This window comes from Carlito syrichta, unplaced genomic scaffold (assembly GCF_000164805.1).
Source record: "Carlito syrichta isolate Samal-C Ts95f unplaced genomic scaffold, Tarsius_syrichta-2.0.1 Scaffold308169, whole genome shotgun sequence".
NCBI classification, from domain to species: Eukaryota; Metazoa; Chordata; class Mammalia; order Primates; family Tarsiidae; genus Carlito; species Carlito syrichta.
Window position 1 is genome coordinate 69336 of NW_007252265.1, and position 27274 is coordinate 96609.

Here is a 27274-nt window from a genome sequence, read left to right on the forward strand (position 1 = left end):
TAGCTATTATTTAAACTTATTACAAATTTCCTCATTTATAAAATGAGGACTGAGTAGTATGTAAGGTCTTCTCCAGCTCAAACAAAAACCAAAACAACTCACAATTCTATTGGGATTTTTTTGTTTTGTTTTGTTTTTTGAATTGGAATATCACTCTGTCGTTCAGGCTGGAGTGCAGTGGTACAATCACGGCCACCGCAGCCTCGACCTGCTGAGCTCAAGTGATATTTCTACCTCAGTCTTCCAAGTAGGTGGAACTACAGGCGTGTGCCAACACATCCGACTAATTTTTTTGTTTTATTGCAGGGACAAGTTCTCACCAAGTTTCCCGGGCTGGTCTTAAACCCCTGGGCTCAAGCAGTCCTCTCACCATGGCCTCCTGAAGTGCTGGGATTACAGGCTTGAGCCACCGCACCCAGCCTGATTTTAAAATGGATCTCCTAAGCCTTATGCATATAAAATATCCAGCAGTAATTTTCATTAATTTAATAGCATTTTACTTTTTTCTTTTCAGTTTGGGTCTCACTATGCTGCCAAGATTGGGGTGCAGTGGCACGATCACGGCTCACTGCCCCCTTGACCCCCTGGGCTCAGGTGATCCTTCTGCCTCAGCATCCCAAGTAGGTGGGACTACAGGCACACATCACCATGCCTGGCTAATTTTTTCTTTTTTCTTTTTTTAGTGACATTCCCCAGGATAGTCTTGAACTCTTAGGCTCAAGCAATCTTCCCACCTCAGCCTCCCAAAGGAGGGATTATAAGCATAAGTCATGGCACCCTAACTTAACAATATTTTAAATGCACACAACTCAAATTATTGTTCTGTTATTTTTACACAAATCATCTTCCTTTATAAAGGAAGAACTATTTTGTCACACAGGCTCACAAGAGGCAAAGTGGGCAAGAGAGGTATTTAACAAATTTCATGATAACTTATTGTATGTTTATCTAAATCAAAATATAAAACGTTAATCAGTTGTGGTGGCTCATGCTTGTAGTCCCAGCACTTTGGAAGCCAGAGGCGAGAGGACTGCCTAAGCCCATAGGTTTAAGACCAGTCTGGGCAATTTGGTGAGACTTTGTCTCTACAATAAATTAAAAAATTAGCTGGGCGTGATGGCACGTGTCTATAGCTCCAGTTACTCAGGAGGCTGAAGTGGAAAGATTGCCTGAACCCAGCAGGTCGAGGCTGCAGCAGCTATGAACATGCCACTCACTGCACTCCAGCCTGACCAACAGAATGAGACTGCAACTAAATAAATCAACAAATCAATAAAATAAAAAATAAAACATGGTACATATATACTATGGAATACTACACAGCCATACAGGACAAAATTATGAACTTTGCAGCAACTTGGATGGACTTATAGGCTATAACACTGAGTGATCTATCACAGAAACAAAGAATTGAGTATCACATTACCTCACACATAAGTGGACCTTGAACAACTATCGTAATACTATGAGAAAGAGATTGGCAGTAGTCGGAAATTGCCAGGGGAGGGCAGGGGTGGGATTGGCAGTAGCGGGAAACTGACAGGGGATGGAGGGACACACCTCATCAACAAGGGCACCTGCATAATGAACATTTGTATACCTAACCCTGAATTGTACCCCACATCTTTAAAATAAAAAAATTTTTTAAATTTATATATAAAAAAATAAAATGCTAAGATCAGTCTAAAAATAGTAATAACATTAAGACTAAGTAATATGAAAAGCTATATGTAATGACATGATTTCAGGTTTTTTTTTTTGTTTTTTTTTTGAGTTGGAGTCTCACTCTGTCACCTAGACTGGAGTGCAGTGGCCACTCCCAGCCACTGCAGCCTCGACCTGCTGGGCTCCGGCTATCCTTCTGCCTCAGTCTTCCAAGTAGCTGGAACTACAGGTACGCACTACCACGCCCGGCTCATTTTTGATTTATTGTAGAGATGAGGTCTCGCCAAGTTGCCCAGGTGGGTCTTGAACCTGCGGGCTCAGGTAATCCACTCACCTCAGCCTCCCAAAGTGGTGGGATTATAGGCTGAGCCACCGAGCCTGGCTATGATTTCAGTTTTAGCTAGGCATAAGAAATTGTTCTTATAAAATTTGAAACTAATTGGCTATGAAAATATCATTGTTTATTTACTATTGGGGGGGGTGAGATCTCAGTCTATTACCCAGGCTAGAGTACAATGGTGCAATCATTGCCCACTGCTTCCTTGAACTTCTGGGCTCCCACCTTGACCTCCCAAGTAGCTAGGATTACAATTTTTCATAGAGATGGGTCTTACTACGTTGCCTTCGACCTTGGGCTCTCAAAATTCTGGGACTACAGAGCCACTATGCCCGGCCCAGTTTTTCATTAAAAAATTGCTAAATAAGACGGAATCTGAAAACATCTACTGTGCCAGCTATTTAACAAGGTATCATCTATGCTATTTAATGACTACATGGACATTAATAAACAATCAAGGCAAAGAATACATCACAAATGATAGTGATCAAAGTGTTTTTATTTTCTCATTTGACTAGAACTGTCTTTCACTCACATCCGTTCAGTACTTATCTTTGAACTTTTTTTTTTTTTTTTTTTGAGTTTTTGGAGTCTCACTCTGTCACCCAGACTGGAGTGCAGTGGCCGCTCCCGGCCATTGCAGCCTTGACCTGCTGGGCTAGGGCGATCCTTCCACTTCAGCCTTCCAAGTAGCTGGAACTACAGGCATGCGCTCCCACACCCGGCTTAATTTTTGATGTTTTGTAGAGATGTGGTCTTGCCAAGTTGCCCAGGCAGGTCTCGAACCCGCGGGCTCAGGCAATCCATTCACTTCGACCTCCCAAAGCGCTGGGATTACAGGCTGGGCGAACAAGCCCAGTCTATCTTTGAACTTTTGTTCATTCTGATTCACTTACTTGAACTGCTTTCCAACATACCACCAAACATTTCTTCTTGCATTCTACGAGACCTCATTATTCATTCTTCCCAGTGTTTTCTTCTTTGTTCATAAGGCACTTTGTAGTATTACAACATTTGAGCTCTTCTACCTTCACTATATTATAGTATCAAGTTCTTGGAAAGCAGATGTCCTACTCAAAATTTTATCGTAACATCCTATACAAGGAACAAACACTGATTTTCCTGACAAATCTATTTAGCAAAAATTATATTTGTAATGCTGAACCACAATATTCAGTACCATTTTAAAAGAAAAGAAGACAGTAATCAAAACAAAGTGACTTTGGAAATGGCAAACCAAAATAGCTTAGTAAGAGAAAATTTAATTTAGAGGAAGGTAAACCTAAAGTTTCAAAAAAGGACAGATTGAAACCAATTTAGCTAGGCATGCTGGCTATGCCTGTAATTCCAGCACTTTGGGAGGTGGAGATGAAAGCACTACCTGAGCCCAAGAGTTTGAGATCAGACTGGGTAACTTGGTGAGACCTCATTTCTATAATAAATCAAAACATTAGCCAGGAATGGTGGCACGTGTATGTAGTTCCAGCTACTTGGAAGGTTGAGAAGGAAGGATCACTTGAGGAAGGATCACCAGCAGGTCAAGGGTGCAGTAGCCATGAGTGTGTTACCGCACTCCTGCCTGAGTGACAGAGTGAGACTCCAACTCAAAAAAACAAAAACAAAAAAAATTCTGTCCCTTAAAATAACTCCCTTATTTTAGGGGAAAAATAATATAGAGTAGGAAAGACAAAAAATAGAAGGAATCAGTTTGAAAAGTCTTTCAAAACAAATGTTATTCTATTTCTTCTTTGAATATGTTACAGAATGGTATATTTTCTTTTCTTTTCTTTTTTGATTTGGAGTCTTACTCTGTCGCCCAGACTGGAGTACAGCGGCATGCTCACAGCTACCATAGCTTCGATCTGCTGGGCTCAGGTGATCCTTCTATCTCTGCTTTCCAAGTTGCTGGAACTACAGGCATGCACCACCATGCCCAGCTAATTTTTCTCAATTTATTGTAGAGCTGGTTCTCACCAACTTGCCCAGGATGGTCTCAAATCCCTGGGCTCAGGCAATCCTCTCACCTCCATCACCCAAAGTACTGGGATTACAGGCCTGAGCCACCACACCTAGCTATTTTCTTTTCATAAAGATGAACAGGAAATAAAAAATTTAAAGTCTCTTAGACTACTTAAATGCAGAAAGAAGACACTGTATAGCACTTTAGTGACTTCTTCCTCCCAAAGTATTTTTATTTATTAATATTTAACTCATTTGAGCCACACAACAGGATAGGAAAGCAGAGCAGGAGTCAGACAACCCAAATTCAAATTTTGGTTCTACTACTTCTAATAGTCAAATTTTATAAAGTTACATAGCCTCTCTAAACTTATACTTCCTCATCTGTGAATCAGGGGAAACAGTAATTGGCATTTCAAAGGGCTGTTGAAGAATAATACATGTAAAATGCTTGACAAATACATGGCACAGAATTAACACATTAAAACGTTAATAATTGGCCAGGCTCGGTGGCTCAGCCTGTAATCCCAGCGTTTTGGGAGGCCAAGGTGAGTGGACTGCCTGAGCCCGCAGGTACGAGACCCGCCTGGGCAACTTGGCGAGACCTCTTCTCTACAATAAATCAAAAAAATTAGCCGGGTGTGGTAGTGCGTGCCTGTAGTTCCAGCTCCTTAGAAGGCTGAGGCGGAAGGATCACCGGAGTCCAGTAGGTCGAGGCTGCGGTGGCCGGGAGCAGCCGCTGCACTCCAGTCTGGGTGAAAGTGAGACTTCAACTCAAAAAAAAAAAAAAATGTTAATAATTATAATAAACTCTTTCCGCTTAGCAGGCGTAAAAATCCAGGCTCAAAGGTTAACAGACATAATTAGGAAAACATTTACTCATCCTAAGTAGTAGAGCAGAGCAACGTTCAACCTCCTCACTCTTACAGCAGTGATTATTACAAAACACCAGAATTGCTCTAAGATTTGAGAATGTTTTACCTTGTACTTTGCATGACCATGACTTTTCCTGATCTAAAAATGGCTCATGATATAAGAACTTACCATATTTAGTAATTCGGGGCCCTTAACAGATATAAAATTTAGTCCAGACTCATTTGCCACAGCCTAGCAAAAAAAAAAACAAAATAGACACAAATAAGACAAATGTACAATAAGATAATAATAATTCTGACAATGTAAGGACTTTTGTGGTTTTAACTCTATTTCTCCCTGTTTATAATTGCCTCTTTCTTATTAAAAGGAAAAGAGACAAATGTGAAAAGGAGAAATGGATGAAAGGAAAATCAAAGGGAGTAAAGATAGCCCACAACTGTCTAGGAATTACAAGACAAGCTAAAAAATCTAACGGAAGTTACACAAAATACGCAAATGTTTTGTTTACATACACATGCTTGTGAAGATGCATTTATAGCCCTAGCTTGGAATTATCTTAGTCCCTATACTCAAGAAATACCTTGTGTGATGAAAACAATCATTAATTCATTTACAAACCAAAATTAAATAACGTCAGTATAGTCTTTACCAAGGTCAATGTTGAGAAACACATAGCTATATGTGTAGAAGAGTCTAAGAATTATAATCTGAAAGCAGAGATGAAATCTGAATAAAACAGAACTTCTAAATGATCAGGGAATAGAGTCCTTTCCCATTCTTAGAATCTAGTATCTGAGCTCCAGATCTATATTCCTCAGCATCTCTGCTTGTATACACAAGTATTTCAAACCTAACATTCGACAAACTGGACTCCTGGCTATTACTCTCCCAACTCCCTCCAACTCCTAGCTCATACTCTTCCTCCCCGTCTCAGTAAATATTGTTACTAGGCCAAAATCTTGGTCTTTCCTTTGATCCCTTGCCTTGTCATGTCGTCCAATCCATCCACAAGTCCTATTAGCTCTACTGCTAAAATATATGGGAGTCTGACTATTTCTCCACCATACCACCTCCCTCACCCAGACCACAACCATCTCTTGCCTGGACACACACAAAAACCCTGTCTCGTTTCCCTTTACTCCCATTTTCCTCCAATCCATTCTTCACACAGCAGCCAGAGCACTCTTTTAAAATGTACATCAAATCAAATCATTTTACTAGCTTTTCCATTTCTCTTCAAGTACAATTTGAAATAGTTACCACAGCTTATAAGTCTACATTTTGGGACGTGACAGCTTGTCCTTAGTCTCACCACTTCCACCTTCTCTGGTTCTCAAACTCACCAAGCCCTTTCCTACCGCCTGTCTCTTCATGTGGCTGACTAGTTCTTCAAGACCCTGTTCAAAAGTCATCATTCCTTAAACACCACCTCCCAATCACTCTATCACAACGTTCTGTTTATTTCATCACAACTTAGCTGAATTTGCAATTTTTGTTTGTTTGTTTTTTAGTAGGAGTCTTACTCCGTCGTCCAGGCTGGAGTACAGTAGCATGCTCACAGCTACCGCAGCCTCAACCCGCTGGGCTCAGATGATCCTACTGCCTCAGCCTTCCAAGTAGCTGAAACCACAGGTGTGTGCCAAATTTTTCGATTTATCGTAGAGATGCAATCTCACCAAGTTGCCCAGGCTGGTTTTGAACCCCTGAACTCAGGCTATCCTCTCACCTCTGCCTCCCAAAGTTCTACGATTACAGGCATGAGCCATGGTACCTGGTTTGCAATTTCACTGTTCTACTTATCTGTTGGTCTCTTCCAAACAGTAAATTCTATCAGAGGAGCTATCTTCTTCCCTAGTAGGCAGCACAGTAAGTGCTTGGTGAACCAGTGACACATATACATGCTTTCCTGTGCAAAAACTGCTGTGTGTGGATTATCCACATCTCTCAATCCTCTTTCCTACTGCCACTTTCATGATTTTTCCACCTTTCACCCAACACTATAAGTAAAAGGAGAGCCAGGATATACATCTAGTAAAGTATGGTTCATCCACATTAGGTTTTCAATAACCACATGCCAGTTACTAAAACGTAACCTTCTGAAACCCCAAATAGTTCCTGAAATTAGTGGAAATCTTTGATTTCTAAAGGAAATACAGTGAAGAAAATTTATTTATTTTTTTCATCACAACTGATGGCTATCATAATGAATCTCACATCCAGTGTCAGGAACCTTTGGTCTCTATGCCATTGTACTAGTTCCAGATTGTTAAGTGATTTGACACTTTCTTTTTTCTTTTTGATTTGACTATTTTCTTTTCAGTTTCCTTCTTATCAGTCAGCAATTTTCAGTGTGTTCGCTCTAGTAATCACATGTCCTTACATTATTTCCATACTTAGTATGTGCTGGTGCTTAGAAAAACTGTATCATTCTGTTATCATGAGTACATGAAACAACAAAAATCACCCCAAAACCTAATTTTATATCCAACTCCAGGTCACCAGGTACTAACCTATAAGTAATTCAATTACTTTACAATAAGTAACAATCTGCATCTGCCATTCAAAAACATTTTCTATTATTTCTGGATCCTTGAATATGTAGTCATACACTCCTTGGAGAACCTGATGAAAGTTATGAACACTCTTCCCCAAATTATACATATATACAAAATATATTGCCTGGTTCATAGATCCAGTGAAACTGTGAAGTCCAGCCATCGATCACTGGGTAATTCTCTGCTTGAAAAGGTGAGATACCAGAAGACAGAGTGGTACCAAATTATTGGCAAATTGGTAGTAAAGAGAACAGGAAAAATTTGCATCCATGCATTTCAAGTTATCCAAGCTATCTACTTTGTTGTGAACAGGAGTAATCTAAGACTGAAGTAACTAATTAAAAAACAGGGACAGGTGTGGTAGCTCAGCCTGTAATCCCAATGCTTTGGGAGGCTGAGGTGGGAAGATCACTTGAGACCAGAATTTGAAACTAGCCTGGGCAACATAGCAAGACCCTGTCTCAAAAAAAATGTTTTTTTTTAAATTAGTCAGGAATGGTGCCACAGGCCTGTAGTCTCAGCTACTTAGGAATCTGAGGTGGAAGGATTGCTTGAGCCTAGGAGTTGGAGGCTGCACTGAGCCGTGATCATGCCACTGCACTCCACCCTGGGTGACAGAGAAAGACCCTATCTCAAAAAAAAAGAAAAAAACTTATACTTGTAAAAATGTGTGTGAAAGTTATATACATATTTTTATAAGTTTTATATGTATACACAGAAAAATCCTGGAAGGATTGATGATGAAATAAAACATGATTAGTAGTAGCTAAGAAGATTATAAACAATGCTTTTCCCTTCACTTATTTCTATTTTTATTGAGAAAAAACAATTTTTAAAAATAAGTGTATGAGGCTGGGTGCAGTGGCTCAGCCTGTAATCCTAGCACTTTGGGAGGCCGAGGCGACAAGGCTGCCTAAGCCCGGGGGTTCGAGACCAGCCTGGGCAACTTGGTGACACCTTGTCTCTACAATAAATCAAAAAATAAGCCAGGCATGGTGGTGTGTGTCTCTATTTCCAGCTCCTTGGAAGGCTGAGGTGGAAGGATCAACTGAGCCCAGTAGGTTGAGGCTGCGGTGGCCGTGAGTGTGCCATTGTACTCCAGCCTGAATGACAAGAGTAAGACTCCAACTCAAAAAAATAAAAATAAGTGTATGGTATACAAAGAAAAGTATTTAAGCCATAAATAATTACTATATGGCTGGACACAGTGACTCACACCTGTAATTTCAGCACTTTGATTGCCTGAGGCAGAAGGACTGGTTCAGTCCGGGAGTTTAAGATCAGCCTAGGCAACACAGTGAGACTGTCTCAGCAAAAAACTAACAAAATTAGCTGGGTGTGACAACATGTTCCTGTAGTCTCCGCTACTGGGGAGGCTAAGCCGGGAGGATTACTTGCGCTCAGGAGTTCAAGATACCAGTGAGCTGTCTGTACCACTATACTCTAGCCTGGGTGACAGAATGAGACCCCCACCTTAACAATAAATAAATAAACAAAAAAATAAAAACTACCAAAGCAGAAAACCAAATCAGTTACAAAATACAACAATGTACTAATGCTCACTAAAAACCTAGAATATAATACACAGAAAGCATGATCACTGCTGTCCTAAAGTTGATGGGGTTATGGTTAATTTATAGATTTTTCAATCTAATGCACGTTTTATAATTTTTTTAAAAGTGGGAGATTTTCCTCAAGAAAGAGGTTAGTTTTGCTAAAATGAACTTCTAACAGAAATTATGTATTAGCTTTATCTCACTGTAGCATTTTAAGTTAAATTCAGCTGGGTGCAGTGGCCAACGCCTGTAATCCCAGCACTTTGGGAGGCGGAGGTGAGAGGATTGCCTGAGTCCATGGGTTTGAGACCAGTCTGGGCAACGTGGTGAGACCTTGTCTCTAAAATAAATTTAAAAATTAGCCAGGCGTAGTGGCCATGCCTGTAATTACAGCTACTTGGAAAGCTGAGGTGGAAGGATCGCCTGAGCCCAGCAGGTTGAAGCTGCAGTAGCTGTGATTGTGCTACTGCACTCCAGTCTGGGAAGCAGAGTGAGACTCTGACTCAAAATAAAATAAAGCTAAATTCATATTGTCCTACTTAACAGTAAGAAATAAATTACATGCAGTCGAACATATACTGTACCTTCGCCAGCAGAGTTTTCCCACAGCCAGGAGGACCAGCAAGGAGGACTCCAGCTGGAGTCACCAGCCCAAGAGCTTTGAACTGGTCTGGATTACGTACAGGTGCCTAGAAAGAACAATACCAACAGCAATCCACCAAAATGTCTATTTTACACTGGGTGCTCGAGTATCTCCAGACAAATATTTTCAACACTGTGAGGCCTGAAGATAAGAGCAGTGCCAGGCTTACCTGTTCTTGCTCTACTCTAAGCATGAGGTATATGGTGATAAATAGAAAATTCCCTGCTCTTGAGGAATTTATACTTAAATGCAAGGTCTAAAACCATTTTAGACATAAAGATTTAATATTTCAACATTTAAAATTCAAGATGTTTTAGAAAACCACCTAAATTTCTAGGTTATAAAAAGTTTAGGCAATGGTCTCCTCTAAGAAACTAGACGCAGTAGTACTCTTAACAGGCTAAAGCCAGAGAGACACCTGTTTACTGTAATCTTGGCGTATTTTCTTTTAGTAGTACATATTTTCAAATTTCTCATACTTCAATTAATGATCCATGGAATGATCAATAAAGTAGAAAAGTAAGTAAAAATTAAACCAAGGTTTTATAGGTATTAAAAACTGCCTTGAACCTGAAGATTATGATCAAGGTGAGAAAGTGGTTTTCAAACATTTGGTCCTGGTTAAAACATGAACTTTTTTTTTTTTCAACTCACTGCTATAGAAGTCAAGCACAATCAAAAGAATTCATATAAAACAGATCTCAGTAGAATATTATTCACCCACAAAAATGACTAAAACTCTGTTATTTGCAGCAACATGGACGGAACTGGAGGTTATTATGTAGCCAGGCCCAGAAAGACAAGTATCGCGTGTTCTAACTCATATGTGGAAGGTAATAAAGTGGAACTCATGGAGGTAGAGAGGAGGATAGCGGAGGCTGGGAAGAGAAAGGGAAGGGGGAGATAAAGAGAAGTTGGCTAATAGGTACAAAAATATGGCTAGAAAGAGTAAGTTTTAGTATTTAGTAGGGCAATTGTTAATAATTTATTGTATATTTCAAAATAGCTAGAAGAGAATTGTAATGTTCCCAACACATATAAAAGATAAATGTTTGAGGTGACAGATGCTCCAATTATCTTGATTTGATCATAACATATTGTATTCATATATCAAAATATCACATGCACTCCAAAAATATTTATAACCACATCAATTTTGAAAAGTAAATAAAATAGAACTCAAAAGAATGAAAAACTATTGTTGGGGAATTTAGCACTTAAAAGACAACATATTCAAGTCAGCTTAGACATAAAACATGGTAAATATATATGTAGCTTTATATCTGGTCCTTAATCCACCACATATACCAATGATATTTAGTACCTGATATACCTACCAATATTGCCATGGTGAGCTCCTCTCTAATATCTTCCAGGGCACCAATATCTGCCCATGTCACATTAGGAACAGTGACAAAACCTTCCCTTTTGGCAGAGGGTTGGACTGAGGATAGAGCAACAATGAAATCATTCAGTTCAATGCACAGTTCTTGCATCTGCTCCTCTGAGAGGGGATCTTGGTCTCTTAGCAACCCCAGCAGCCTCTGCAACTCATCCTTAAAGAGACAATTGAGGGAAAAAAAATTTAAAGACCACATTTACTGAAAAGTCACATTTTCTATTTTTATTAATTGCCGTAATAGTTCCATAAACTAAAGTGAGCTTCTATGTATTTTTTAAAAATTTTTATTATTATTATTTTTTAGTAGGAGTCTTACTCTGTCACCCAGGCTGGAAGGCAATGGCATGCTCATGACCACCACAGACTCAATTTGCTGGGCTCAGGTGATCCTTCAGTCTTCCAAATAGCTGGAACTACAGGCGTGTACCACGATGCTCTGCTAATTTTTTTATTTATTGTAGAGACGAGGTCTTGCCAAGTTGCCCTGGCTGGTCTCAAACTCCTGGTTCCAGTCAATCCTCTCACTTTCACCTCCCAAAGTGCTGGGATTATAGGATTGAGCCACTACACTTGGCTGAGCTTCCATGTATTTTCTTTTCTTTGTTTTTTTTTTTTTGAGTTGGAGTCTCACTTGTCGCCAAGGCTGGAGTGCAATGGCACACTCATGGCCATCCCAGTGTCAACCTGCTGGGCTCCAGCGATCCTTCCGCCTCAGCCTTCCAAGTAGCCGGAACTACAGGCACACGCTACCATGCTGGGCTAATTTTTACTTATTGTAGAGATGAGGTCTCGCCAAGTTGCCCAGGCTGCTCTTGAACACATGGGCTTAGGCAATCCCCTTACCTCGGCCTCCCAGAGTGCTGGGATTAGAGGGTCGAGCCATTGTGCCTGAACACATCTATGTATTTTAATAACTCTCTCTCTCTTTGACATGAGAGTTACGCTTATTAAATTCTAAATAGTTCATTTGGTAATATAAAGTTATCCTAATTATAATCAAATACATAAGGATGATTTCTCTCTATATATACTATTACTAGGGCTAGATAATACCAAATATAAGCAGTTGGTAAAATTCCTTTCAACAACCATGATATTTCCCATATTTTATTTGCAAAAATTCAATTTTCCCATTACTATCAAATCTTGAACTTCAAAGACAGATTTCTTGCTTTATGAAGAACATGGAAAGATAAGTATAAAAAATAAGTAACTCTGAGTAATTCAATTTACAAAATATTAATTTATATGCAATATCATAAAAGGAATTAGTTTATTATTATTTACATAAATAACTGTGGTTAAAATGAGTAAGAATAAAACAAACAATTTTAAGTCCCTGCTCTGTTAAGTAGAGGCTGTGTCGCTTCAGGCAAATCACAACCTCAGGCTTAGTGTCTTCAGTTATAAAATGGAGAAAATAATATTTATTTCATAAGGTTAAATGAATAAAATTACACAATGTATAGAAGCCACCCGTGCAAACTGCAAAATGCTATATAAATGTTATACTGACCTTTCATGATTAACAAAACTCGAAAATTAAATACTAATCTTAAACTGATAAATGTCTCTTTCATGTTCACATGACTGTCATCTAAGAGTTGTTAGCAGCTAGGGACAAGGATATCGTTGTGTCAACAGACCATCGTAGGCTACCTAACCAAAACTTAACGAGGAAATATAACTAAATGCCAATGCTCTAATAAAAGTTGGCAATCAGACAGTAAACACTATAAGCGTTATAGGCCACATGGTCTATGCTACAAAGACTCCTGTGTGAATTTCGCTGTGAAGTGCAAAAGCAGAAACAGACAATATGTGTATACATGTGAGCATGACAGTGTTCCTTCATAACTTTAATTTATAAAAACAAGTGGTGGGCAGGGGGGCCGCAGTCTGCCAACCCCACTCTAGAATTTCACAATCATTATGGTAAAGTGGATTTATTCAGAATAAACCAAAAATTAAAATAACTTGTATTTTTAAAATTATAGACATTTTGGGTATAACTGATAATTATTCTACAGAGAAAATGCCAATAACATCAGAAATCATAAACTTCAACTATATTGACCCTTACTTGAATGTAAGATAACATAAAGAAAATTAAAAGGACAGCTTAAGGCGTCTTTAGAGAAAACACCTGTGTTTCAGAAGCGGGTTCAGTTCCTGGTCTTTCCTCCTGGTCTCCTTCAGATGGCAAACCTTCAATCTCAGGCTCTTTCTGCTGCTGCTCTTGTAGCTTCATTAAGACCCTATTGACTGCACACATGGCAGCCTCTCGGCAGAGCGCCATCAGATCAGCTCCAACAAAGCCTGGTGTTAGGTGTGCTAAGTGACAAAAATTAAAAGCTTCAGGAAGTCTCAGTTTTCTGCACAAAGTTTGAAGTATTCTGTAGGAAAGATAAGGAAAAAATTGTCAGATTTCTAATCTACTAGGAAAAACAAGTCACCAAATATATATTTATTTGAAGTCCTACATCTCAGTAAATGGTATCATAATGAATACTATTAAAAAATGGCTAACAGAATATAAGATCAAATAGTTTATTCACTCAACAACATGTCCTGCCTTATTCAGAAAGGATTATGGTCAATATTTGCTTTGTTAGGAACTATGATAAGCGCTATGAAGAACTCAAAGGAAGAACTCAAAGACAGATTTAAAAATATGTAATCTGGCTGAGGTGAGTGGATTGCCTGAGCTCGCGGGTTCGAGACCCGCCTGGGCAGGCAAGACCTCATCTCTACAATAAATAAAAGAAATTAGCCGGGTGTGGTAGCATGTGCCTGTAGTTCCAGCTACTTGGAAGACTGAGGCGGAAGGATCGCCAGAGTCCAACAGGTCGAGGCTGCGGTGGCCGGGAGCAGCTACTGCACTCCAGTCTGGGCGACAGAGTGAGACTCCAACTCAAAAAAAAAAAAAAATGTATTCTGCCTTTAAAAATTTTGCAATATTACAAGGGAAATATAAGAACCTCAGGGGTATTTTTAGAGTAGATTAAGTAGAAATCTACCAGAAATAGCCTCCAAACTCAAATAAACCATTAATTCTATTCATCATCAAAAGCTATCTTGATGCACACTTTAACTTCCAATTTTACATTTGGATTGTTTCTTTGCCAACTTTATCTTTACATATTGTTCATTCTCTATAGTGCACGTGTGAAAAATTTTGTTCAACTCAAGTGGCAACATGGTATCTGTTAAGGACATCTGGACTTCTAAATAATTATTATTAAAATAATTATCAATTAGCCAGGCGTGGTGGTGTGCACCTGTAGTTCCAGCTATTTGGAAGGCTGAGGCAGAAGGATCGCCTAAACCGAGCAGGTCAAGGCTGCGGTGGTCAGCCACTGCCCTCCAGCCTGGGTGACAGAGTGAGACTCCAACGCAAAATAAATAAATAAATAAATAAAAATAATAAAATAAGATAATTATTAAACAAATTTCTTAATAAAGACTTAAGCTGACTGGTTGCAGTGGCTCACACATGTAATCCCAGCACTTTGGGAGACCAAGGTGAGAGAACTGCTTGAGCCCAGGAGTTTGAGACCAGTCTGGGCAACATGGCGAGACCTCATCACTACAACAGATAAAAAATCTCTACAGAAGTCAAAAAATTAGCTGGGTATGGTGGCATGTGCCTATAGTCCCAGCTACATGGAAGGCTGAGGCAGGACTGCCTGAGCTCAGGAGTTGAAGCGAGGGTACGGTAGCCATGAGATCGTGCCACTGCATTGATTTTTTTTTACTAAGAAAATTTTGGATGATGTGAAAAATGGCTAACAGAAAATAAATATAATCCTTTTCTTAGTTATAGTCTTTTTCTGAAAAAATATGGATGTTTTGGGTCATTATACTCAATTGGAAGGGAAAACAACCACTGAAAGATTTATAATTTCAAGATGGCAGTGTAAACTTTTTCTACAAAATTTCCTCCCCTGGAAAAAGACAAGAACAAGAAACAGAAGCATAAACTCCACATTCAAAGAAACTAGGGTTTTTTTTCCTTTTCTCCCCAGTCTATTCTGGAAGTACTGCAGAAAATTTGCAGCAAGATTGACTTTATTTTTAAGAGATCTTTAAGCTACCAATGTTATCTGAGGTTGTAGGCTACAGCTCCGTATAAAGACAAGTGTTTATGCTGATGTGAGATATTCAAGGAAATATATGTGTGGGGGTCCTTGTGTATGCATATTTACTACCAAAGAAGAGAAAGGCCACTCAATGTAGGTCTCATTGTGCCAGCATACTAACTGATATGCTATAAGACCATACATCACTACAAAGATTCAAAATATTAGGTATTCCCAGAATAACTAGTCCAGATTTTAAAATTTATTTGATTAATAAATAGGGTGAATTTTAATTAACTTTAAAAAAAAAAAAACCTTTTACAGAATTATTGGGAAGAGAGCATTGAGGATTCTGTATACCCCACACTTCTCTCCCTTGTTGACAACTGTTTTAAGGATTACTAGTATAGTGGTTTTGTGTTTTTTTTTTTGAGTTGGAGTCTCACTCTGCCACCCAGGCTGGAGGGCAGTGGCATCCTCCTGGCCACTGTAGCCTGACCTACTGGATTCCGGCGATTCTTCCTCCTCAGCCTTCCAAGTGACCAGAACTACAGGTGCACACTACCACACTCGGCTAATTTTTTATTTATTGTAGAGATGAGGTCTCACCAAGTTCCCCAGGCGGGTCTTGAACCCATGGGCTCAGGCAATTCTCTCACCTTGGCCTCCCAAAGTGCTAGGATTACAGCTGAGCCACCGAGCCTGGTCACTTGTGTACTATTTTATAGAATGCCCCTCAATTGGGGTCTGTCTGATATTTTTCTCATGATTAGACTGGGGTGTTTTGGGGAAGACCACAAAGGTAAAGTGCCAGTCTCACCATACCATCAACATGATTTATCATTGTTGATATTAAACTTGGTTGCCTGCTGGGCATAGCGGCTTACACCTGTAATCCCAGCACTTTGGGAGGCCAAGGCGAATAGATTGCCTGAGTCTAGGAGTTTGAGGCCCCTGGGCAACATGGTGAGACCTCATTTCTACAATAAATAAAAAAGTTAGCTGGGCGTGGTGGTGCACACCTGCAGTCCCAATTCCTTCCAAGGTTGAGGTAGAAGGATCACCTGAGCCCAGCAGATCGAGGCTGTGGTAGCCATGATTGTACCACTGCACTCCAGGCCTGGGGAACAGAGTGAGACTCCGACTCATTAAATAAATAAATAAACAAACCTGGTTGGACATAGTGTTTGAAAGGTTTTTCACAATAGTGACTTTCCTCTCCCAACCTTTCCAAACTGTACTCTTTGGAAAGAAGTCACTATGCACAGTTCAGACTTGATGAATGCAGAGTTATATTCTACCTCCTTAAGCATAGGGCATCTACACAACTTATCTGGAATTCTTCTGCACCAGGGACTTATCTATTCATACTCATTTGCTTGTTTATTCAAGCACTTATGCATATCAGTATAAACTAACAGATGTTTGACTATCTGTCATCTTGAACCATAATTCATTTTATTTTATTCTTTTAGAGACAGGATCTGGCTGTGTCACCCAGGCTGGAGTGCAGTTGCATAATGATGGCTCACTGTAACCTCCAACTTCTGGGCTCAAGTGATCCTCTCACCTCCACTGACCAAGTAGCTAAGATTATACAAGCACACACCGCCACTCCTGGCAAATTAAAACAATTTTTTTTGTAGAGACACAAGGTCTTGGTATGTTGCCTAAGCTGGTCTCAAATTCCTGGCCTCCAGTGATCCTCCTGCCTCAGCCTCCTAAAGTGCTGGGATTACAGGTGTGAGCTACCATGCCCAACCTTGAACCACAATTTATGAAAAAAGAAAGTAGATTTAAGTGGTAAATGACTTGCCAGAGAGGACAGAGTGAAAATTAACCTTTTGCAGAGAGGTACATGAATGAGAAGTAAGCATATTTGCCTGATGGAACTCGAAAGACTCAGAACTGGAGATGTCAAAAGTGCTGAACTATAGAAAGCAGAGCCAACGCAGGGAACTGAAAACACAGGAATTGCCTAAAACTCTGCAGAAAAGTATAAAGGGCTCACATGCTCTCTATCCTCTCAATCAACAGAACCCCAGAAATTTGTCCTCTGGTGAAACTGAACTAGGGAAGGAAAGCTCCAGGTTTGTGGACAACCACAAAATCAATCCCATAAGAAAAATAGGTCAAGGCCTACTGTGTGTGCAGTTTCTCAGCCTCTTTCCCTTGCACCTGTCAGAAGACCAGCAGCTAAGTGTCATCTCACAGTGTTGTCTCAAAATCCCTTACTGAAAAATCTACATTGATCCAGTGCAACAAATTTGGGAGTTTTCTAGTTAAAATGTTAACTGACTGCTTTACGACAGCATTTACCTTTCAACAAAGTAGCTTGTACTACAGACTTAGCCCCCCTCTTTAGGAGGCTAAGACAGGAGAACTGCTTGAGCCCAGGAGTTTGAAACCAGCGTGGGCAATACAGCGAGACTCTATCTCTACAAAAAATTAAAAAATTAGCCTGGTGTGGAGGTGTGCGCCTATAGTGCAGCTACTCAGGAAGCTGAATGAGACCCTGACCAAAAAAAAAAAAAAAAGACAGCCAAAGATTGCCATTTGAGAAAAGCTGCCAACATGAAATAATAACTCTCAATTATCAAGATTCACTTCAGGCAAGGTATGGTGGATCACTCCTATAATCTCAGTATTTTAGGAGGCTTCGGCGGGGGGAGTGTTCGAGGCCAGGCAACATAGTGGTAAATGATTTGCCAGAGAGGACAAAGTGAAAATTAACCTTTTCCAGAGAGGTACAGGAATGAGAAACAAGCATATATGTCTGATGGAACTCCAAAACTCTCAGAACTGGAGATGTCAAAAAAGTGCTCAGGCAACATAGTGAGACCTCATCTCTATAAAAAATAAAAAAATTAGCCAGGCGTGATGGTACATGTCTGTAGTCCCAGCTACTTGGGAGGTTGAGGCAGAAGGATCACCTAAGCCCAGGAATTCATGGCTACAGTGAACTGTGATCACACCACTGCACTCCAGCCCGGGCAACAGAATGGGACCCTGATTCAAAAAAAAAAAAGAAAAAGACTCGGCCGGGCTCGGTGGCTCAGCCTGTAATCCCACACTTTGGGAGGCCAAGGTGAGTGGACTTCCTGAGCCCGTGGGTTTGAGACCCGCCTGGGCAACTTGGCAAGACCTCATCTCTACAATAAATCAAAGAATTGCTGGGCGTGGTAGCGCGTGCCTGCTGTAGTTCCAGCTACTTGGAAGGCTGAGGCGGAAGGGTCGCTGGGGCCCAGCAGGTCAAGGCTGCGGTGGCCAGGAGCGGCCACTGCACTCCAGTCTGGGCGACAGAGTGAGACTCCAACTCAAAAAAAAAAACAAAAAAGACTCACCACATACCAAGTACTGCTGTTCTGACTTCTGACTTCAGTTGTTATCTCTCTCACTGCCTCTCACTATCAGAGAGACCAAACAAATCTCTCTCACTGCCTCTCACTATCAGAGAGACCAAACAAACATACATATACACATGTGGGGGACAAAAGAAAAAGAAACTTAGAGGAAAAAAAGTAAACAAAAAATAAGTCCAAAATATGAACATGGAGGAAAAAAATTTAAAACTACAGAATGAAAACACAAGGTCCAGAATCTGAATAACAGGAATTCTTGACAAAGCAAATGGAAACAAAAGTGTGGGGGATATTATTAAAAAAAATCCTAAACAGTTCCAAAAATGAAAGATATAGGCCTCCATAGTACACAGACTGCCCAGCATGATAAATGAAAAGAGGTTCATGTCAGTGACATTTTAGAACACTAGGGTTCAAAACAAAATCTCAAAAACATTCGGAAAGGAGAAGTCATATGCAAGAACACTGATTAGCAGGACACTGAAGTTCTCAAAAATGGGACAATATAAGCAGTAAAACTCTACTGTCAAAATTATTAAGGGAAATTACTTTTAACATTTTTTCTGGGTGAAAATTCTATATTAATCAAGTATAAGATTGAAAAAAGTTACTTTTTGGACATAAAAAGTTACACATTTTAGCCTCTTCACATCATATCCTGTTTTTAGAGGATGCAATTTTGCAAAAGAAGGAGATAAGCCAAGAAAAAAGATAATATGAATTCTAGGAAACAAGAAAGATAGGAAAGAGGACAATGGAATTCCCTAGGTGACAGCAAAAGGACATCCTTAGACAACTACTATACAGTAGACCCAGTGAACCATCACTCCAGACTGACATGAGGACAAGAGGGTTGTTTCCAAAAGGGCAAAAAAAATGGACCTTGCAGATTATCTGGTAGGTTTGATCAGGCAAAAAATAAAATGCATTGTAGGATATTTAACAGTACTGTCAAAGAGTTAGAAAATGAAAGGAAAACAAAATACAGCAAGTATGAATTCTAGAAAAATTTTAAAGGTGAAGAAAGGAAATTTGATCACAGTATATTACTTGAGTTGGCAGTGAACAATATTTACACAGATGAGAAATAAAAATACTAAATATATAGTCAAAATTCATAATTTATTTAAAAATAGCAAAAGAAAAGAATTGTATAAAAGAAGGCAAACTCTTCATCTATTATTAGAGAAAATCACTGGGAAATGATGAACACTGATGGACTTAGAAATAAGAATATTGTTCAGAAACGGACAGTAAGTGCTAGAACAACAATTGATTGCTTCTGAGGTATAATACAGGAGGAGAAAAGTATGTAGGGAACTGGTATTTTTTGGTTGTTAAAAGGCTATTATCACTACTTGACTTTTGAACTATATGCATGTATTATCTCAATAAAAAAACCCAAAAATTAATTAGGAAACAAATTTGTAAGGTAGTAAATACATTTTCATATCAGGACAGATGAAAAATTAAGCCCTTGTCTCTAATTCAACAAATACAAACCAAGCCCTAACTATGTGATAAATGTTGGGTTAAGGGCTGAATCTATGAAGATGAGGACAGTTTTTACACACATGAGCTCCGATATAAAAAAGAGAACAGTAAATTTTGTATTAAATGTTAATATTAGCTTAACACTTATCAAATACTACAAACACCACTTTAAAAACTTTTAAGGCTAGGTCAAAAAAAGCAAGGCCTGGTTCACTGGAACCCTCATGCTGGAGCCCAGGCTGTCATGTAAGCATCCTACCACCCCAAGTCTACATGACTCTGAGGGAGCTCAAGTTAGCACCTTAAAGGTGCCACAGGGAGAGGTCACAGGCTGACAAGAAGAGAAGGGATGGGGGAAAGACTAGATCAGATGACAGACAGCTGAGATCAGTCAGATAGACAGGGAGATAGATAGAAATAACCCCACCACTCAAATCCCACCCCAAGTTGGCAATGTTCTAGCTACAGTAACTACAACATAAGACCCTGAGACAGAATCATCTATCTGAGACCCTTCTAAATTCTTGAGCCACAGAAACTGTGAGACAAATAAAATATTATTATTTTAAGCCACTTAAACCACTGAGGTAGTTTGTTTTATAGCAATGGAAACTGGGACAATTATCTGGGTCTCCTTTTGTACATGCTGAAAGTTTTCCATAATTAAACGCTTTTGACGTTCAGAAAGATATCAGTAGCTACCTCTAAAAAGAAATCTCCACCTTTGGGAGGCTGAGGTGAGTGGATTGCCTGAGCCCGCAGGTTCAAGACCCGCCTGGGCAGCGAGACCTCATCTCTACAATAAATCAAAAAATCAGCCGGGCATGGTAGCGCATGCCTGTAATTCTGGCTACTCAGAAGGCTGAGGCGGAAGGATCGCCAGAGCCCAGCAGTCGAGGCTGCGGTGGCCGGGAGCGGCCACTGCACTCCAGTCTGGGTGACAGAGTGAGACTCCAACTCAAAAAAAAAAAAAAAGAAATCTCTAGGCCAGGTATGGTGGCTCATGACTGTAATCCCAGCAAGGCCAAGGAGAGAAGATTGCTTGAGACCAGAAGTTTAAAACCAGCCTGAGCAATACAGCGAGAACCTGTCTCCAAAAAAATAAAAATAAAAAATTTAGCTGGGTATGATGGTACTGCTTGGGAGGCTGAGGTAGGAGGATAGCTTCAGACCAGGAGGCCAAGGGTAAATTGGACTATGATCACACCACTGCCCTCAAACCTGGGTGACAGAGTGAGACCTTGTCTCAAAAAAATTTTTGTTCTGTGTATCAGACATTACACTTGGTTACATTAATTCATTTTCATAAGAAGACCTTAAGCTAAAGCATTATTACTAGTTGGGCATGGTGGCTCAAGTCTGTAATCCCATCACTTTGGGAGGCCAAGGTGAGGGATTGTCTGAGCCCGCAGGTTCAAGAACAGCCTGGACAACTTGGTGAGACCTCATTTCTACAATAAATAAAAAAATTAGCCAGGCATGGTAGCATGCATCTGTAGTTCCGGCTACTTGGAAGGCTCGCTTGAGCCCAGCAGGCTGATGCTGGGGTGGCTGTGAGTGTGCCACTGTACTCCAGCATGGGTTATAGAGTGAAACTCCAACTCAGAAAACAAACAAACAAAAAGTATTATTATCATTTTACAGATAAAGTACTATTATTACTCCTGCATTGTACATAAATGAAATAAAGCTTGGAAATGTTAGATACCTAGAACAAGGTATAAGGATAAAATGAGGCAGAGCAGGGATAATTTTCCTTCAAGGTTCTGGCACCTACTCATTGCCTTTCTACCCCAGTCCCACCCAGGTCTGGCCTTTCCCCACCTCATTGGCTCTCACTGTGTACCCTGGATCTGATCCCTTCTGATATTCCTACCTCACATATAGTACTCTCCGCCCAGTGCCCCACTCTAAAGCTTACATGTTTAAATTACTCCCTCATACTGTTCTTCACCTCACTAGGTTCTTTGGCTCACTACCTCCTCATCAAATACAATTTTTACAGCTTAAAATCCATGGTCTTTTTTTTTTTGAGTTAGAGTCTCACTCTATTGCCCAGGTTGGAGTGCAGTGGCTGCTCACAGCCACCCCAGTGTCGACCTGCTGAGCTCATACAATCCTTCCGCCTCAGCCTTCCAAGTAGAAGTAGCCAGAACTATAGGTGCATACTACTATGCCAGGCTAATGCTTTTTTTTTTCAGTTGGAATCTCACTTGGTCGCCCAGACTGGAGTGCAGTGGCCGCTCCTGGCCACTGCAGCCTCGCATGCTGGGCTCCAGCAATCCTTCCGCCTCAGCCTTCCAAGTAGCCAGAATTACAGGCATGCGCTACCACGCCTGGCTGATTTTTTGATTTATTGTAGAGATGAGGTCTCGCTGCCCAGGCGGGTCCCAAACCTGCGAGCTCAGGCAATCCACTCACCTCAGCCTCCCAAAGGCGCGGGATTACAGGCTGAGCCACCGAGCCTGGCTGATAATGCTTTTTTTTAAAAAGTTGTCCAGGCTGGTCTCAAACCCCCGGGATCAGGCAATCCCCTCACCTCAACCTCCCAAAGTGCTAGGATTACAGGCTTGAGCCACTGCGCCTGGCCTTTTTTAAAATCTAAATTCACAATCTCTATGTCTTCCCTTTTAGGGCCTAGCCCACTGAGCATTACTGGGGGAGAACAGTCATAGAACCAGCCCTACTAGCCCCATCTATACCTCTATCCTAAACACTGCCTGACAAGTCTACTGCTAACCTAGCCAGCTCACCTTAAATTATCCAAGAAGGTAATTTCAGGCCTTCATCCTCCTCAAGCTTCTAACTCAGAGGTCCTCAAACTTTTAAAACAGGGGGCCAAGTCGGGCTCAGTGGCTCAGCCTGTAATTCCACGCCTTTGGGAGGCTGAGGTGAGTGGACTGCCTGAGCCTGCGGGTTCGAGACCCGCCTGGGCAGCGAGACCTTTCCACATGTTATTCCTTTGTGGAGTACTCTTGGCATCATGTGAGCAGTTAATTGCTGTTTATTCTTCAATCTCAGCCTCCTAAGAGAGGCCTTTCAGAATTCCCAGACCATGTTAGCTTCACCTGAACCTAACAGCTTAAGAAGAAATTACCATATACTCAAATGGCAAGCTACACCAAGTACCAGGAAGAAGGAAAGGATGGCATGGGCTCCCTCCTGGGCCTTGCTCCCACCCATAGTGCTTCCTGGTGAAATATATTTCCTGCATTCATGAACCCTCCTGTTCTCCATGTCTCCCTTTCCTTACTGTTCCTATGACTAGTTCCTTTCCCTACCACTTTTCCTAAAAGCTGCTGGTGATCGTCCATTTACCCATTTTAGTGTCATTAACTTAATTAAGCCAAAAACCATTGTAAATGTGATATTTCGGAACACTTCTTTAATTTCTTTTCTTTTTTTTTTTTGGTAGATGGAGTTTTCCTATGTTACCCAGGCTAGTCTTGAAATCCTGGCCTCAAGGAATCCTTTCTCTTAGCATCCCAAAGCACTGGGATTACAGGTGTGAGTCACTGCACCCTCAGAACACTTTTCAATTAGAGTTCTACTCTGCTTCCTGAACACTGCTTCCTGAGATATTTTTGGTTGAGTTACATTTTTGGTTATTGGCAGACACTTATTTGCACTCTCAATATTCAGCTCCAATTACTAAAAAGGCTGGTCCCACAGCAAGTGTGGTTTTCAAATCACAGGCTGCCATTTCATTATTGGCCATGGGGCCTGTGGTTAGGCAGGTTAGCACAATAGTTTAAGTATGGTACGCAGATTTAACCTATATGTGGACCAGATAGCATTGCTCTATTCTATAGCTCTATTCCATAGCCTTGAACTGGCCAGACAACTAACAAATGCAAGCCATTGTTAATAAAACTAGAAAATGTGTATGAATACATAAGTCCATTATCACTTCTGAAAACACAACCTGAGACAATTATCTAACTGATGAGTAAACTGTGTTCATAATGTGAGCTTTTCCCTTTGCTAAGCAATTTTACTGGCGGAAAAAAGAGAGAAAGCTACATGGTATTTCTCACCCCTTACTTTCAAAGCATTCAGTGCATCTGGTTCAGTGGCATACAAACTTTACTCTACAAGAATATAACTCTACAAGAATATAATATACTCTACAAGATTCAAGCAGTAGAGAAAAAAAAAAATATTTACCTTTCCCTGGATGCCTCATCTGGGATACCTAGGCATATTTCCCGGTCGAACCTTCCGGCACGTCTCAAAGCAGGGTCTAACGAGTCTGGTCGATTAGTAGCTCCAATAACTAGAACCCGAGCTGTAGCAGCCACATTATTCAAATCTAGTAAGCAACAGGCACAGAACAAGTGATGAACAAGGCGCTTGACATTGAAGGCAGTATGTTCACACAAATCATGTAATGGTTAGAGAGAAAGTATTCCATGTTTTGACAGCAACATATATATAAAATATTTATTAAATGTCAAAGGTAGTAGCTGGGCTCGGTGGCTCAGCCTGTAATCCCGTGCTTTGGGAGGCTGAGGTGAGTGGATTGCCTGAGCCCGCGGGTTCGAGACCCTCCTGGGCAACTTGGCGAGACCTCATCTTTACAATAAATCAAAAAATTAGCCGGGCGTAGTAGCGCGCACTTATAATTCCAGCTACTTGGAAGGCTGAGGTGGAAGGATCGCCGGAGCCCAGTAGGTCGAGGCTGCGGTGGCCGGGAGCAGCCACTGCACTCCAGTCTGGGTGAAAGAGTGAGACTCCAACTCAAAAAAATAAAAAATAAAAAAATAAAAAATAAATGTCAAAGGTAAAAGATGTGAGGAAGATAGATTAAAAAAAAAAAATACAAGCTTTGTCCTTAGCAGTTCACAATCTATTGAGAAACAATGTATATATATAAGAAACAGGACATAAAGAAATTTTGTAAAGTACACTAACATAAAAATAAAGCACCACGGTAAGACAAGAAGATATCATGAATTCCAACTGAGGAATAAGGGAGAGTTTATGGAGGTGGTAACAGTTCACAAAGGGCTTGAAGGGTAAATATAATTTTAACGAGCAGAGACAGAGGTTAATTAAATCCTACACAGAAGAAACAGTCTGAGTGAAAGCACCGAGGTTAGAAGACGTTAGCATACTTGGGAAAGGTGAGCAGCAGGGAGTCTGGGAGAATGGAGCAGCATACATCTCAGAACAGGCTGATAAAATTTGAGTAGGGAGACAAAAAAGAGTTACCAGCTGCTCCAGCTTAACCCAGAGACAGATTTTTTAGGAATGGACAGAATGCAGGGTATAAAATTTATCTTTCCTAGGAATTATTTCTCTCAACTAAACCAGGATTGAAAAGCAGGGAGTATGAGGTTATTCTCCCTCACAGGTAATAAGAATATAGTAAGATGCTAACTCAGACATGAAAAGTTTATGAAAGTATATTCTTTAGCCAGTAGAAAGTTATGAAAGGTTTTTGTCAGAGAACAGGTCTAAAAAACTGGGCAAGAGAATTTTAGATTAAAATAAAAGAGGGCTGGGGCACAGTGGCTCAAGCCTGTAAACCCAGCACTTTGGGAGGCTGAGGTGGGAGGATCACTTGAGCCCAGGAGTTAAGAGAACAGCCTGGGACACATACCAAGACATTGTCTCTACAAAAAAATTTTAAAAATTAGCTGGGTGTGGTGGTGCCTGCCTGCAGTCCCAGCTACTTGGGAGGCTGAGGCAAAAGGATTGCTTGAGCCCAGGAGTTTAAGATCAGCTTAGGCAACATAGCAATATTTCATCTCTACAAAAAAATTTAAAAGGTTGGGTGCAGTGGCTCACGTCTATAATCCCAGCTGAGGTAAGAGGATTGCCTGAGCCCACAGGTTCGAGACTAGCCTGGGTAACTTGGTGAGACCTCATCTCTACAGTAAATCAAAAAAAATTAGCTGGGCATGATGGCACATGCCTGTAGTTCCAGCTACTTGGAAGGCTGAGTCAGAAGGACCACCTGAGCCCAGCAAGTCGAGGCTGCGGTGGCTGTGAGCGTGCCACTACACTCCAGCCTGGGACGACAGAGTGAGACTCCAACTCAAAAAAGAAAACAATTAAAACATTAGCCAGGCATATTTGCACACATCTCTAGTCCTAGCTACTCAGGAGGCTAAGGTGGGAAGATCGCTTGAGCCAGGAGGTGAAGATGTGGTGAGCCAAGATCCCAAAACTGCACTCCAGCCTGGGTGAGACAGTACGACTCCCAACTCAAAAAAACCAACTAAATAAACAAGTGAGAAAGCAACTTACAACCTGGCAAAATATGTACCACTACAAATTTTCTTGTGTATACAAGAAATATGTGTTATTTCTTTTTTTCCTTTTTTTTTTTTGAGGCAGGATCTCACTCTGCTGCCCCCGCTAGATGTGGCATGATCACAGCTCACTGCAGCCTTGACCTCCTGGGATTACAGGCATGAGACATCATGCCCAGCCTGTCTCTTTTATTTTTATAAGGTGGAGTCTTGCTATGGTGTCAAGGCTGACCTCAGAACTCCTGGGCTTAAGCAATCCTCCTGCATCAGGCCTACAGAATAACTAGGACAAACTAATGTAGGCCACCATGCCCACCTAACACATGCAATTCAAAGTAGGTAGGATCTAGTTCCAAAAGTTCTAGCTGCTTCCTTTCCTTCAAATGTATCGAGAAACCATTAAACAAAGTTTAAAAATAAGTTATAGACAGGGAGGAAATAACTGCAATATATTTAGCAAAGGATTTGTTTCAATAATATATGTATTTAAAAATGCTCCTTCAAGTCAATTTTTAAAAAGACAATTCAATAGAGTAACGGGCAAAAGATGAGAAAAGGGATTTTAGTGATGATGCAGCCAAAAAAATATGGAGGGATTCTCAGCTTCAAGCATAATCAGGGAAATGCAAATTAAAACAAACTGAGAGATACTGATTTTCACCCATCAGATTGGAAAAATTAAAACAATTGGTAACATTCAATGTTGCCAAGGATCTGGATACGTGACCACATCTAATACCTCCCTATTAAGAGCCTAATTGGGCTGAGTGTGATGGCTCAAGCCTGTAATCCCAACACTTTGGGAGGCCAAGGTGGGAGAATCACTTGAGGCCAGGAGTTCAAGACCAGCCTAGGTACCATAGTGACACTTCATCTCTACAAAAAAAAGTTGTAACATAAATAACTGCAGCATAGTGAAACCCCATCTCTTTTTTTTTTTTTCCAGCCCCAGCAAAGGGTCTTCCTTTCCTCTGAATGCCATTCCCACAGCAATTCTAGAGTGGAAAGTTGATTTGGCCATTAGCCATGTTGTAACGTCATTTCTCTTATCTCGAACCAATATATTGCCAGAGTCCAGCTCCA

The 27274-nt window shown here is 40.6% G+C and overlaps 1 protein-coding gene across 2 annotated transcripts in view; it reads right to left on the reverse strand.

The window, feature by feature from the left end:
- NVL (nuclear VCP-like) overlaps positions 1-27274 on the reverse strand; it is a 118783-nt gene that overhangs the window by 47419 nt on the left and 44090 nt on the right. For both annotated transcript variants that reach the window (XM_008065158.2, XM_008065159.2), the window contains 5 exons: positions 24099-24243; positions 13140-13389; positions 10929-11147; positions 9533-9637; positions 5006-5068 (listed from right to left, as the gene is read on the reverse strand). In XM_008065158.2, coding sequence (XP_008063349.1) covers positions 5006-5068; positions 9533-9637; positions 10929-11147; positions 13140-13389; positions 24099-24243 — 782 coding nt within the window. The remainder of the gene's footprint in view (positions 1-5005; positions 5069-9532; positions 9638-10928; positions 11148-13139; positions 13390-24098; positions 24244-27274) is intronic.